The following is a 15,210-nucleotide window of genomic DNA, read 5'->3' on the forward strand; positions in this document are numbered from 1 at the left end:
CTTATGATTTTCTTTCTTTTTAAAAAAAGATTTGTTTATGGGATGCCTGGATGGTTCAGCAGTTGAGCATCTGCCTTTGGCTCAGGGCGTGATCTCAGTTCGGATGAGTCCCACATCGGGCTCCCTGTGGGGTGCCTGCTTCTCCCTGTGGGGTGCCTGCTTCTCACTCTGCCTGTGTCTCTGCCTCTCTCGGTGTCTCTCATGAATAAATAAATAAAATCTTAAAAAAATAAAATATTTGTTTATTTATTTTAGAGACAGAGTGAGAGAGAGAGTGAGTATGCAAGTGAGGGGAGGGGCAGAGGGAGAGAGAGAATCTTTTTTTTTTTTTTGAGAGAGAGAGAACCTTAAACAGATTCTGCATGAGCGTGGGGCTCAATCTCCGCACCCTGAGATCACAAACTGAGCTGAAATCAAGGTCACTTAACTGACGGAGCCACCCAGGCATCCCTTTTCTTCCTTATGATTGCCTTAACAAAATTTTCTTTTCTCTAGCTTACTTTAAGAATAAAGTATATTTACACATGCAAAATGATTTGTTAACTGACTGTTTGTTACTGGTAAGGATTCTGGTCAAAAGTAGCCTATTAGTAGTTAGTTTTGGGGGAGTTGAAAGTTATACTCAGATTTTTGTGCAAGTAGGGGCATGGGTGTTCATACCCCTAACTCCCCCATTGTTCAAGTATTAACTGTACTATTTTAAAAAGTACCCCCCCCCAACCAGGATGGGCCACTGGTCCCTAAGGATGGTGATTCAATAAAGGCCTCATCAGTCTGAGGGAGGAAGTCAGCAGGCACACAACAATTTTAACATGTGGAGTAAAATGTTTCAACCCTTTAATTGAGAGGACTCTCTTTCTCTCTGTCTCTCTCTCTCTCTCTTTCACACACAGATACACATACACACACCCTACAACCACCAACCCTGCCCTCTTTGGGCCAATTATAGGCAAGTCCTGTGGAGAGAGAAGCAAGTCACTGTGCCTACCCCTGGGCTGGCTGGGCAGTGGGGGAGGCGGGCCTCTTACTTCCCATGCTGCTGTGAATCACACCGCCCAGTGCCTGCTTTGCCAGGGCCTGAGTAATTCCTCCACCTCCTCTTCAGAGGGTTTTTCCTTTATTTTTAAAAATATTTTGTTTTATTCTGCATGCTTCTCACCAGCAGTATCTCATAGACTCCTCATGGCATTCTCTAGATGAGGAAATTGAGGCTCAGAGAAGGGAAGTCGCTCACCCACGGTCACACAGTGAGTCAGCTAGGAATGGTTGGACAGGAAGCCAGGTCTTTCCCTCACACTCTTCTTATTCCTAATCCCTATCTTGGAGTATATATACAAAAATGCATATTTAAAAAGACAGCCATCAATTACAGACAAAGGGACTTTGCAAAAAGGATCCTGGGAACTTTGATTTGTTTTTTTGGGGAGTAGGGGAGTAGTTCAGGATAGGTATTGTGATTGGTAATTTGTAAGGATTGGTAGAGTGGGAAGGCAACTCAGAATCACTAGCATGGGGGTAGCAGCAGTGGCAGTACTACCATGTAATCAATCAGATGCTAGAGACCAGGGGTGGAGACAATGCCCAGCTACTGACTCAGACCAAGAGCATCTGGAGGGCAGGAATTCAGTTGTCCTTCTCTTAGACAATAGTTACTGGGATGCCACTATGTGCTCCCTTTGTATCCATTCAAGCATTTGTTCTGTAAGAATTTATTAAGCACCTATTGTGTGCTAGGCACTGTGGTACTGAGGATACAACAGGGAACAAAACAGGTACAATACCCTTGCCCTCACAGAGTTCACATTCTAGTGGAGGAAGATGGGCAATAAACAAGTAGACACATACAATAAGATAATTTCAGACTGTACTAAGGGCCAGGATGGAAGCTGTGACGGAGACTCACAAGTGGCCCTCCCCCACTCCAAAGTGGTCAGGGAAGGTCTCTTGGAGGAGGTGTCATCCGAGCTGAGACCTGAAAGATGAGGAACAAGTCAAGTGGAGAGCAGGGGAAGAGCTGCCAGGCAGAGAGAAAAGCAGATGTAAAGACCTTGAGGTGAGAGTCCTTGAGGCATGTTTTGGGATTTGAGAGAAGGTGCTGCAGTAAGGTGTGCAAGTAGCCTGCTCCACACAGTGTCTGTCAAGGGGTGTTTGGAAAGCCTTCAGGAGCAACATGCAGAGCAGGGTGTTAAAGGCCTCTTGTCAGCTGGATATCTACAGCCCACACTGAGGGAGCCCCTGAAAATTTCCAGAGGTTCCATGACTAGCCCAAAGTCACAATAGCAGTAAGGTGCACATGTTGCCAGGACTTTATGATTCACTACTGCTAACTGTGCTAGGTCACAGTCCCAGAGACCTATGGATCTTGGGGATATGAGCCCCACTTAGGAGTGGGGGGCGGGGTGTCCTAGAGGCTCAACAGTTCTGTCAGCATTGCCCAGTGCAAGGCAGACCAGAAATACATTGCTCTTTCTCCGTGGCTCCTGGGCTCAGGTCCACATAGGTATGTCCTCAGATGGGGGTGGCCCTGCTGGACTCCTCATACACGCAGGCCTGTGCAATGCAAATGCCTCTCCAGGCAGCAGTCTGTGGCCCCAAACTGACATAGAGTTGCTCCACCTCTGCAAATCCAAATTCAAGAATCCTGATTTCTCTTCACAACCATCCTTGCAGTCCTACAGCTCTACAGCTCCGCTACAACTGGCTTCTGGCCCCCACCCTTTCTGCTGTCTCCCTACCTATCAGCCCTTCCAGCCCTCCTCTCCAGCTTGACCCCCAAGGCCCACCTCCTCCACCTATCTCACTCATCAGCACCTTCTACTCCCTCCTTCCCTTGTCCTCCCGCCACACACACCTTGGCAAAACCCCAGCCTTGGATCAATCCACCGTCCCTCTTTTTTTTTTTTTTTCCACTCATACTCCAGAGCTGCTGAACAGTAGAGAAGAAAATCACATAAGCAGAAGGCTTGGCATTACTTTTATGGTCTCCAACCTCAGTTTGGGGAAGGAGAAAGACCACAGACTTTGGACTCAAATATATCTGGTTTTGAATCCTGGCTCCGTTCTAGCTGTGGGACCTTGAGCAAGTTATTTAACTTCTCTGGGCTTCAGTTTCCCACCCTACAAAATGGGGCTAATGATACCTACTTCACAAGGTTCCTGAAGATGAAATGAGAATCCACATAAAGCATCCAGTCCAGTGCCTGACACAATGTAGGCGCTTGGCAAATGAGAGACTTTCTTTCCCCAAACAAACTCCTTTCCCCCAACCAAATTCCCCTTACTGCCTTGCAATTCTGCCCGTTTTTCTGGGCGTTCTCCCTCTCCCATTAGTCTCAGCAGATAGAAGAGAAGGGGGTGGGAAGGGTTGAGGGGGCAAAGGGACAGAGAGAGAGACCGCGGACAGGGGTTGGAAGGACTGGACGGAAGAGAAGCGAGCGAAGGGGGTGGGGGTTGAGAAGACTAGAAGGGCCGACGGTGAGAGGGCCGGCTCCGAGGTGGGGCTTAGAGGGCCCGAAAACAAGAACCCGCTTCCAGTACCAGGCCCGTGGCCCGGGCTCCCATGCTCTCTGGATCACTCACCAGGCCGGGGCTGTGAGCCCTCCAGGTGGTAGGAGAAGCGCAGGGCCCGGTGGTGCTGTGGACTGGGGCCGCAGGGTAAGACCCGGGGGCCTGGAGGAGCGCCCAGGCTGGCGTCCGAGGGTCCGGCAAACTGAGGATCCAGGGTGCCGCCGAGAGCCGAGCCTGAGCCCCTAAGCACCGGCAGTCCTGGCTCGGAGACTCCAGTGTCCGTGTCGGCACTGACCGGTGGAGCGGCGCCGGGGGCATTCGTGGTTGAGTGTTCGGGCTCGGAAGGCCCGGCGCCCCCCGGGGCTCGGTGGCCATGCATGCTCCGGGCCTGGGCGCGGGGCTCGGGCTCCCCGCTTGGCTCCAGATCCTGGGGCGGAGGCGCGGGCGGAGGAGGCCCGGCGCCCGGCGGAGCAGCGGCCTCAGGCTCGGGGGGCGGGGCTGCGGGCTCAGCCCCACTGCGGAGATTCAAGCCCCCGGCCCGGGCCCGGGCCAGCAGCCGTGGCAGCAGTGGCAGCACCAGCAGCAGCCGCAGCCACCGCCGCTGCCGTGCCAGGCATCGCCGGCCCGGGCCCTGCGCGGGGAATGGGCTCGGCGGGGCCGGGGGCCCGCTGAGGAGCGCTGTCTAAGCGGTAGCGGCTGGGTTAGAGTCGGGGGGCTGCGCTCCGCGCGGGATCTCTCCTAGGAGGCGAGCCACTTCCGTGGCCCCGGGGCTAGCGGTCAGTCTGTTCGGTGAGCGGGGTCTCTTTCTCCCCGAATGGGAATCGATCTGGGCTCTTCTGACTGGTCGGAAAGGGTTCTTCCTCCCGCCGCAGCGGAGGCTGGGGGGGCGGAGGGGAGGGGAAAGAGAGGGCAGGGCAGGGGAGGGAGGGAGGAGGGGATGGCTCTGGCGGGGGGCGCGCGTGTGCGTCGCGCGCTTGGGCTGCGGGGCTCGCCCTCAGCCAATCCCTCTGGACCGTGCTTCAGCCGCGGGGGCAGGGTAACAGCTAAGGCCTAGGTCTCCGCGGCGGCGGGCAGGAAGGAGCCGGAGAAGGGGGGTGGGGAGGCGGGAGCCGTTGCTGAGACAGCCGCAGCCACAGCGGCGCTGGGACCCAGTTCCTCGGGCCCGCCCCCTCGCCCGGGATTTGCGCTTGGCCACGCCCCCTGACTCGGACCCGCTTCGCTTCTCCCTGCGACAGCCTTCAAAGGCCCTCCTCCCCCTTAAACATTCCCCTCGGCCTTCGTTCCCCATCCCTCCGTGGTCCCATACAGGCAAGTCTCTGGGCCCAAATCCCTCATCTGCCTTTCCGTCCCTCTCCCAGGTCGTCCTCTGTCTGCTCGCCCTGCAGTCTCTTTTCCAGAAACCTTTCCACAGGTTCCAGAGTCTCCCTAGTGCTTGGCTCATAGAAGACTTGTCTTTGATACACTTCATTCTGCTCCGACCAGACCTTATGGTCCTTAACTTCGCCACTCTCTTGCCAATAGCCTCAGTTCTCAGGATTGTTGCATCCGCTTGGCAACATCCCAACCTTGGATCAGTCCAACTGTCCGCCTTTTCCATGCCTGCACAAAGGCAGCTAAACACCGCTGGAGAAAACTATTCACTCTCGCAGATTTGTGCCACTATAAACTCATGGTCCCCAGCATCTATGAGGCCCTCGGTACTGACCCACAACTCTACTGTGTCCCTTGGCTGCTCTTTCCCCCATGCTCCACAACAGCCCTTTCAAACCTGCCCTTTCCTCAAAGTTCCAACTTCTCCATCAGCCCCCAAACTTCAGCAGATGACCTGACCTCCTACTTTACAGAGTAAACAGAAGTCACTAAAAGGAAGTTCTGGACTTCTTGCCACCCAACCTACAGGGTCCTTGCCCCTTCCCATCATCATCTAAACACATCCAGATCTCTTCCATCTGAAAACAAGTAAACAATTGCCTAAAAGTCTCCTTCTCCAACCAGGTACCTTCTCTTCTCCTCTCTGTAAACTTCTCAAAAGTGTTGCCTATACTTGACTGTCTTCATTTTCCCACTTTGCACTTATTTTTCAACCTATTCCAATCTGCCTCCAGTACTTGCCTAATACTGTTCTCTCATCAAGGTCTGCCATGTCCTATGTCACAAAATCTAATAGAATCTTTTCAGAGGTTATCCAGCTTGACTTCTTGGTAGTATTTGGCACTTGTGACCACTCCCTCCTCCTTAAATCACTTCCATGACACCACACTCTCATTTTTCTCCTACTGCCTTGGTTAAATTCTTCTTTATTATCCAGGCTCCCCTTTGTCCAATTCTTAAATGTTGGTGCTCCTTAGGGGTTTGGCCTGAGCTCTCTTGTCTTCTCTCTCTATACTCTTTCCTTCAATTATTACATTCGCTCCCATGGCTTCAATTATCATCTCTTTGCTGATGACTCCCAAATTGATAGCTCAAGTCCAGATACTTCTCCTGACCCATGCATTCAACTGGTTATTAGGCAGCTCTACCCGAGCACTCCAGAAGCACCTAAAACCTCAGCTTTTTACCACCTCCAGGCATCCTCCTCTCAACCTGTGTGTCCTTCTTTGTACATTTACTTTTGTGATCTCAGTCGAAGCAGAAACCGGAGTTACACCCCTGACTCTTCTCTCTCCTCCACCCCCATGCAATCACCAAATCTCGTCATTTTTACTTCCCGAATATCTCCCAAATTTATTTATTTAGTCTCTTCATTTCTGCTGACATGACCCTAGTGTAGGTCAGCACCCATCTAAACTGCAATACTGTCACAGCCTCCCTGTTTTAGTCTTCTTCCCTGGAATCCCTTTTCCACACCATAGTCAGTATGGTCTTTTTGAAAAAAAGGTAAATCAACTCATATTTCTCTCATGTTTAGAACCCTTCAATGAGTCCCCACTGGCTCAACAGGAAACCTACCTTCTTCAACAAAGAAGATTAAGCTGCGCCCTCGATTGTTTATTTGACCCCTGACAGCCTCTCCAGACTTCATTCTGGAGCCTAAGTTGAAAGTCTTAGACCATTCCTTAAGTCTCTCTAGCCTCTGAGTCTTTGCATATGTTCTTGCCTCTGTGTGAAACTCTGCATTTCCTCAATCCCACTTCATTTGTTCTTCAGATCTCTGCTCATTTGATGAATTTCTTTTTGAGCACATACCACGGACCAGGCACCACCTAAGGCACTAGCTATGCAGCAGTGAATAAGACAGATGTGAACAAGACCATGAGTTTATGGTCTGGTGCTGGAAAGGGCATGAAGTAAATAAACAAACATATAATTACAACACATACACACATAATTACAAATTGTGATAAGGCTATATAAAGAGATAAAACAAGGTGATAGGAAGGAGAATAATGGGTGGGGGCAATTAAGTCTGAGGGGTCAGGCAAGGCCTGACATTTAAGCTGAGATGTGAAGGAGTGGGAATTAGCAGATGATGAGTGGAGGCAAAAGTATTTCACACAGAGGACACAGCAAGTAGGAAGGCCCTGGGGAGAAGGGGAAATGGTATACTGCTGGAAGGCCACTGTGGCTGGAGCATAGTGAGCTGAGAGCGAGAGGAGTGGGATATGAGGTCAAAGAGGTAGGCAGAAGCCATACTACGTAGGGCGTATACTTTATACGTAGGCTTTACTGAGTGAAGTAAGTCAATCGGAGAAGGCCACGGTAAGGAGAATTGGTCTTATTCTATGAGCAATGCAAAGGTATTGAAGCAGTGCTTTTAAGTGTGAGTCACACTGCAGAAGGTATTGAAATCAAGTTGAGAAAAGAATAGAAAATATCGATGTATCATAGAATATGTAGGAAGGGTAAGTTTGTTTCATGAAACTTTTGTTTCAGGTTATATCATATGAACTGAAACATGATGAAATGGTATCTCTTTTGTAGATAACTCAAATTTCCCAAATACTGAAATATGCTATGTTGAAACGTTTTTAATTTGGGATCATCAATCCCAAATTGGTATGATTTAAAAAGAGTACTTTGGTTTCTGTGGATTGGATTGGAGGTAAGCCAGATTAGAAGCCTGCTGCAGTCAGAGATAATGGTAAGTGGCTGTGGAGATGGAGAGACATAGATTTGAGAGATATTTAGAATTGAAAGGGGTTGGTGTTGTGGCTTGGGGGTAGGAGGGAGCTGATGTGGGTTAGGTCCATTACTGAGATGTGGAAGACAGAAAGAACAGGTTTTCAGGGGAAATGTCAAGGATTCAGTCCTACACTCCCTTAAGATAATCAAATGGAGAAGTCAAAGCAGGTAATACACCCCAGGGGAGAGGTCTGGGTTTCAGATATAAATGAGAGTTGTCAGTATAGAGCTGGCATTAAAAGCCATGAGAGAAGAGGTCAGTCTGAAGCAGAGCAAAGAGAAAGGAAGAGGATCCTTGACTAAGCTCCAAGGAACTCCAACTCTAGAGATTGGGTGAAGGAACAGGAGGTGGCAAGGAGACTGAGAAAGAAATAAAGAGATAGGTACATAACTAGGGTTGTGTTGGAAATTTTTAAAAAGAGTACTGAGAAGTCAAGTAAGATGAAGACTGAAAAGGGTTTATTGGAAATGGCAACATGGATATTGGTAGTCACCTTGATAGTAGTTTTGGTGGAATATTAGGGGTGAACACCAGGATGAACGAAGAGGGAATGGGTACACAATTGGTAGGAGTGTAAATTGATACAACAGCTCTAGAAAAGGCTGGACATTTTCTAATAAAGCTGAATGATGCATATACTCTATGACCCAGGCTTTTAAGGTATATATCCTAGAGCATTGCTTCTCACTGTGTGGTCTGGGTTATCCTGGGGGGAGAAGTGAGGAGCAGGGAGCAAAACCATAATACTAGTAAGGTGTTATTTGCTTCTTTTACTCTCATTATCTTGAGATTGTAGAGTGGTGTTTTCTGGATATCACAACAGATTGAATGCAGAAGTAGATATGAGAATCCAGCTGTCTTCTATTAAGCCATATAGTAAAGAGATGTGCAAAAACGTAAAACCATGCCACTCTTCTCACTGAATTATTTTTGTTTTGGAAAATAGTTATCTTTCATAATCTATGTTATTTATTTGACTATGATGAATTTATTATTTTAAAATTAATATATTTAAGCTTTTGCAGTTTTAATATCTAATGCAGCAAGTATCGATTGACATAACCCACATTCATGAAAACTCTCTGAGGTCTTGCAGTGATTTTTTAAAAAAAGATTTATTTATTTCAGAGAGAGAGAGAGTAGGATCAAGTGAGTGACGGGGAGAGGAGGAGAGAGAGAATCTCAAGAGGGCTTGATCTCACAATCCTGAAATCATGACCTGAGCCTAAATCAAGAGTCAGGTGCTTGAATGGGGAAAATTAACAAGGCAGGAAACCACAAATGTTGGAGAGGATGCGGAGAAAAGGGAACCATCTTACACTGTTGGTGGGATTGTGAAATGGTGCAGCCACTCTGGAAAACTGTGTGGAGGTTCCTCAAAGAGTTAAAAATAGACCTGCCCTACGACCCAGCAATTGCACTGTTGGGGATTTACCCCAAAGATACAGATGCAATGAAACGCCGGGACACCTGCACCCCGATGTTTATAGCAGCAATGTCCACAATAGCCAAACTGTGGAAGGAGCCTCGGTGTCCATCGAAAGATGAATGGATAAAGAAGATGTGGTCTATGTATACAATGGAATATTACTCAGCCATTAGAAATGACAAATACAAAAAAAAGAAAAAAGAAAAAAAAGAAATGACAAATACCCACCATTTGCTTCAACATGGATGGAACTGGAGGGTATTATGCTGAGTGAAGTAAGTCAATCGGAGAAGGACAAACATTATATGTTCTCATTCATTTGGGGAATATAAATAATAATGAAAGGGAATATAAGGGAAGGGAGAAGAAATGTGTGGGAAATGTCAGAAAGGGAGACAGAACATAAACACTCCTAACTCTGGGAAATGAACTAGGGGTGGTGGAAGGGGAGGAGGGCGGGGGGTGGGGGTGAATGGGTGACGAGCACTGAGGGGGGCACTTGACGGGATGAGTACTGGGTGTTATTCTGTATGTTGGCAAATTGAACACCAATAAAAAATAAATTTATTATAAAAAAAAAGAGTCAGGTGCTTCACCAACTGAGCCACCCACATGATTCCCCCTTTTTCTTAAAAAAGATCTATTTAATTATCTTGCAGTGATTTTTAAGAATGTAAAGGAAGTCCTGAGATCAAAAAATTTGAGAATTGCTCCCCTAGAGAAATCCTTGCACATGTGTACTGGGAAATTCTACAAGAATATTCACCAAAACCTGTTCGTAACATCGATAAATGGAAATAAGAGCATGGGATGAATAAATTCAGACATATTTATATGATGAATACTATAAAGAAATAAAGAATGAACTCTACTTACACGTATCAACATGGATGAAGCTCAGAAAACCTAATGCTGATTCAAAAAGTCATGGAAGAAAAAAAAGAGAAAAAACTATACAAATGTTTATGTATAGTTGAAAAACATGAAAAATTATGCAATATATGGATACAGTCATATGTTATAAAGCTATACAGCAAAGAATGAAAAACTGGAGCATTTGGGTGGCTCAGTGGTTGAGCATTTGCCTTTGGCTCAAGTTGTGAAGCTGGGGTCCTGGGATGGAGTCCCACATCAGGCTCCCTGCAGGGAGCCTGCCTCTCCCTCTGTCTATGTCTCTACCTCCCTCTCTGTGTCTCTCATGAATAAATAAATAAAATCTTAAAAAGAAAAGAAAAATGAAAAATTCAGAACACTAGTTACCTTAGGAAGGGGAAAGAAATGTGACTGGGGAGGGTTACCCAGAGGGTTTTGTCATTGGAAATGATCTGGTTTTGAAGCTAGGTGATGGGTATATAGATATTTATTATTTATTCAAACTGTCTATATATGTATATTCTAAAATATATGAAGTATATAATGAAAATTAAATAAAATTCATTTAACAAACAGGAATAATTGTATAGAGTGCTGGTGAGAGTGTAAATTGTTACAGGGCCCTCCCTGAGGTCAGAGGGAACAGAACACCTCCCTCACCCCCATTGAAGTAGGGCTAGGTGTACAGGCAATTCCACTGAGAAACTTGGCTGTGAATGGGAACAGAGCCCAGAGAAATAAGGTAATGGTAGGAGAGTCAAAGAATGATTTTTTTTTTAAAGATGGGAGATTCTAGACTATGCTTGTTTGCTGCTGGGAATAGTAGAGAGGGAGAAAACAAAGATGCAGAAGAGAAAGGGAAAGGAGGGGTTGGGATCTGGGGCATTGAACCTCCAAAAGGAGAAGAGGTCTTCAGGCCCCTCACTGTAACTGGTAGGAGCAAGACAAGGATGAACACAGTCACTGGGAGGTTTAGAGATTTGGCAGTGGGAAGACGAGGGCTTAGTAACTATTCCTGATGTCCAATGGCTTCTGTTTTGTCACTGAGGCATGAGGTAAGGCCATTTTCTACAGAAAGAATAAAAATATTAGACTTTCTTTTTTTAAAAAGATTAAATAAAAAATGTATTTATTAATGAGAGATACAGAGAGAGAGAGAGAGAGAGAGAGAGAGAGAGAGGCAGAGACACAGGCAGAGGGAAAAGCAGGCTCCATGCAGGGAGCCTGACATGGGACTCAATCCCTGGTCTCCAGGATCAGGCCCTGGGCTGAAGGCGGCGCTAAACCGCTGAGCCACCGGAGCTGCCCTAGACTTTCTTAATAGCATGGTTGATAGAAATGTATTTTTACTATTGATAGTTTAGAAAAGTTTCAGCTTCATAATGTACATTTTTAGGGCTTGTCAAATTTGGGAAAACTTCTGCTTAGTTTCTTTCATATATGAGCTGTAAGATGTTAGGGCATTTCAATTTTCTTGCAAAGTAACAAATCCTAGTACTCTCTGATTTTTCACTGATTGTTAAGCAGGGCCTTAGAAGGGATCCTGAACCTTCACTGACTTCTGTGTAAATCTGCTTCTGGCCTCTTTGAACTTCCTCCTTCTCCAGAAAGCATTCTTTGATTGCCCCAGGCTGGGGTTCTTCCACGGGAAATTTATTCCTGCCACTCTTAGGACTTTTTCAAGTCTCTGAGCTGGCCATGTTAGCCTTCTTCACTGGATGGAGGGAGCGCCAGAGGGTGAGGAGTTAGGACAGTGTCAGCAAGTCTTCACTGAAGCAGTCTGTGATGGTGGTCAAACATGTAGACCTTGGAATCAGGCAGACTAGAATTTGTTTGCACTTCAAGTGCATGGTCAGGAAAAGATTCATCCTATTCCTTGGTTCATGAAATAATTTCGCTATTGGACCCTGCTTGGGTTTCACTCCTAGTTCCTATGTGTGACCTTGGGCAAGTTACTCCACACTGAGTCTCAGTTTCCCCATCTGCAAACTGGGGATGGTGATAATAATACCTGCTCTATCAGAGTTGTAAGGATTGAATGACAAAATCCATGCAATGCATGCACATTTTCTGGGAGCTAATCTTTAACAAACAGTAGTCCCACATATGATTGGGACTATATTGTGGACAGAGGATATGGAAGCCTTGCCTTCCTAAGCTCATAGTCTAGTGGGCACCACACTGCCCAGTGCCAGCCCTAATATATCCAAGAAACTTGTAAGTTGGATCAAGATGACTTTATCTTTGTCTCTACTTCTCTTTTTTATTTTTTACTGCCCCCCCAAGTTCACCATCGCTGTTATCCACCTCTCAGACACATCCCCATCTCTGTCTACATTTTGCTTTCTCTTGTCTCTCTGTTTATATCTCTCTGATGGTTTCTCTTTCCTGTCTCTCCTATTCTCTCTCCATCTCTCTCCTCTTCTTGCTCCATTCTCTTCATGTTTTATGTGTTAGGGATTGCCTTGTCTTTATCCGGTCATAGGCTATCTAACTTATGGTTATTATCTTGGTCTGAGTCTCTGTCCTCATGTATAAAATACCACATTGCTCTACCTCATCTGTTTCTGAATTTCTGGGTGCTCCAGAAATTCTATCTTTTCTATTTCTCTTTCAGTTTCCTTTGGCTCCTTGGCCTCTTTACCATCTGCATTTCTGTCTCCATAACTCTGTCCCTTCTTCTCTCTGGTTGTTTCACAGTCCTCATCTTTCTGTTTGTGCTGCTGCAGTCATGTGTCTCTCATCCCCACCTATCTTTCTCTATTCTTACCTTCCTGTGCCATTTTTTCGTCTCCCCTCCTCCTCATAATATTTATACTCTTCTTCTCTGTCTCTGTTACACTTCTATTTTGGTCTTTTTGCCCTTGTTTCCCTATTTGATTCTCTCCCCATCCTTTATTACCCCTTTTTATCGCTTACCATCTCTCTTACTGGGTTGCTTTCCTCATAGGCCTGTCTCTTGTCTCCATCTCTGTCTTAGGTGGGTTTCACCTATTTCTGTTTCCTCTCTTGTCCCTAGCTTCCCATTCCTCTGTCTCTCTTTGTCACTGACAGAGTAGTCAGGAGTAAAGTCCCTGGTGCTAAATGGTTTGAATTCAAATCTTAGTTGGGTTTCTGACTTGCTGTGCCTCAGTGTCCCCATCTGTAAAATAGGGTTGATAACAGCACCTGCTTCACAGCATTACTATGAGCATTAAATGTGCCAAAATACACACACAGTTTGTAGGGCCATGCCTCAGACATAACAAAAGCTCAAAAATGTCAGCTGCTACATCATCAACCTCTCTACTCATCTTCATCCCTATCTCTTGCTGTCTTTATTTAATCCAATCACCCCCTACCTATATATCTGGTTGTTATCATCTCTGTGTCCCTCTCTGTCCTCACTTTTTAAAAAAGTATTTATTTATTTATTCATGAGAGACACGCACACAGAGAGATAGAGGCAGAGACACAGGCAGAGGGAAAAGCAGGCTTCATGCAGGGACCGGACATGGGATTTGATACTGGGTCTTAGGATCACACCCTGGGCTGAAGGTGGCACTAAACCACTTAGCCACCAGGGCTGTCCTGTCCTCACTTTTACATAGCTGCCTCTCTGATGTCATCTCTCTCTCTCTTCCTGCATTCCTGCCTCACTTCTCTGTACTTTCTCTACCTTGCTCACTCCATCTCCCTGTATATCTCTCTGTCCCCATCCTGATTTTTCCCCATTTCTATTTGTTCCCACCTTTCAGGCCCTACTTGTTTGTCTGTCCCTTTGTCTTTATCTCCTGTTATTCTTTATCTGTTCCTCTCTTCCTAAATCTAATCCTTATTTATGCATTTACTTTAAAAAATTGTATTATGTTTCTTTGTCCTCATCTCTCTGTGTCTTTCCCTGGCCTCTCTGGACAATTTGGATCAGAATTGGTCTCGTAGATAATATGGAGCTATAAAAGGGTTTAGGAGGAAGAAGTAGGCCTGGCAAGAGGCAAGTGGCAGGGTGTGGAATTTCATGGCTCTGCCAAATCCTCCTGAAAGACAAGGCTTCTGAGGTCAAGGTTAGCATAAACCCCCTCAACTCAGCCTCTTGAAAAAGGACAAAGAATGCTGCAGTTATTAGGAGGACCAGGAAGGGGTATTTTTCTGAGTGAAATTCCATCCGGAAGCTGGAATCCAGAGCATTTCCTGTTGTAATGTTTCTTCCAGACTTGGAGAGTCTGAACTTGCCACGTAGCATGTGCACTCCATGCATATATTTCTACAGTGAAACACAAGATGCATACAGAATCCGCCCACACACATACACTTAGAAACACAGACGTGTGCAGAGACATAAAGATGCACATAGAATCACAAATCCTGGGATGCCTGGGTGGCTCAGCAGTTGAGCACGTCTGCCTTCAGCTCAGGGTGTGATCCTGGAGTACTGGGATCGAGTCCTGCATTGGGCTCCCTGCATGGAGCCTGCTTTCTCCCTCTGCCTATGTCTCTGCCTCTCTCTTTCTGTGTCTCTCATGAATAAATAAACAAAATCTTTAAAAAATATCACAAATCCTCATAGTTGCAGATACTCTGAGACATGGAAAAAACACACACGATGAATCAACACTGGCAGAGATGCAGACATACACAGAGACACTGAGAGACCCAAGGAATTATCCCCTCACAGCTCAGGGACACATTCAAACAGACACAGAAGAATAGCTCCACAGAGAATCATCCAGCTAATTTCCCTTTGAAAAATTGTTCTCTTTTGGTCTATTTTCATATAAATAGAAACACACCAGAGCATCATGTGTAAACACACACATTTATAAAAGTGCACATATTCATATATAATCATGAATATCCAAAGCGACAGAATCACACAGAGCCATTAATGAGACTGAAATGGTATGCAAGGACATCCCATCTGCCAAATCCAGGCCCAGATAAGTTTAGGTGTTGTTATGCCAGACTCACAAGGAATAGTTACTTCTCTTCTTATGCAAGTTATTCTAGAAAATAGAAAAGAAGAGAAAGCTGCCCAGCTCATTTTCTTAATCTAGTACAATCTTCAAACCTTGAGTCTAAAACTAGACAAGGTGGGATGCCTGGGTGGCTCAGCGGTTGGGCATCTGCCTTTGGCTTGGAGCATGATCCTGGAGTCCCAGGCTCGAGTCCCGCATCTGGCTTCCTGCATGGAGCCTGCTTCTCCCTTTGTCTGTGTCTCTGCCTCTCTCTGTGTGTCTCTCATGAATAAATAAATAAAATCTTAAAAAAATAAAACTAGACAAGGATAATAAAAGAAAAT

The 15,210-nt window shown here is 46.0% G+C and overlaps 1 protein-coding gene across 1 annotated transcript in view; it reads right to left on the reverse strand.

Annotated features, from left to right (window-relative positions):
* The window catches only part of FGD1 (FYVE, RhoGEF and PH domain containing 1), a 43,973-nt gene extending 39,614 nt beyond the window's left edge, over nucleotides 1-4,359 (reverse strand). Inside the window, exon 1 of the mRNA XM_041740860.1 lies at nucleotides 3,580-4,359. Coding sequence (XP_041596794.1) covers nucleotides 3,580-3,886 — 307 coding nt within the window. The 5' untranslated portion in view covers nucleotides 3,887-4,359. The remainder of the gene's footprint in view (nucleotides 1-3,579) is intronic.
* Nucleotides 4,360-15,210: the final 10,851 nt, after the last annotated feature.

This window comes from Vulpes lagopus, chromosome X (assembly GCF_018345385.1).
Source record: "Vulpes lagopus strain Blue_001 chromosome X, ASM1834538v1, whole genome shotgun sequence".
NCBI classification, from domain to species: Eukaryota; Metazoa; Chordata; class Mammalia; order Carnivora; family Canidae; genus Vulpes; species Vulpes lagopus.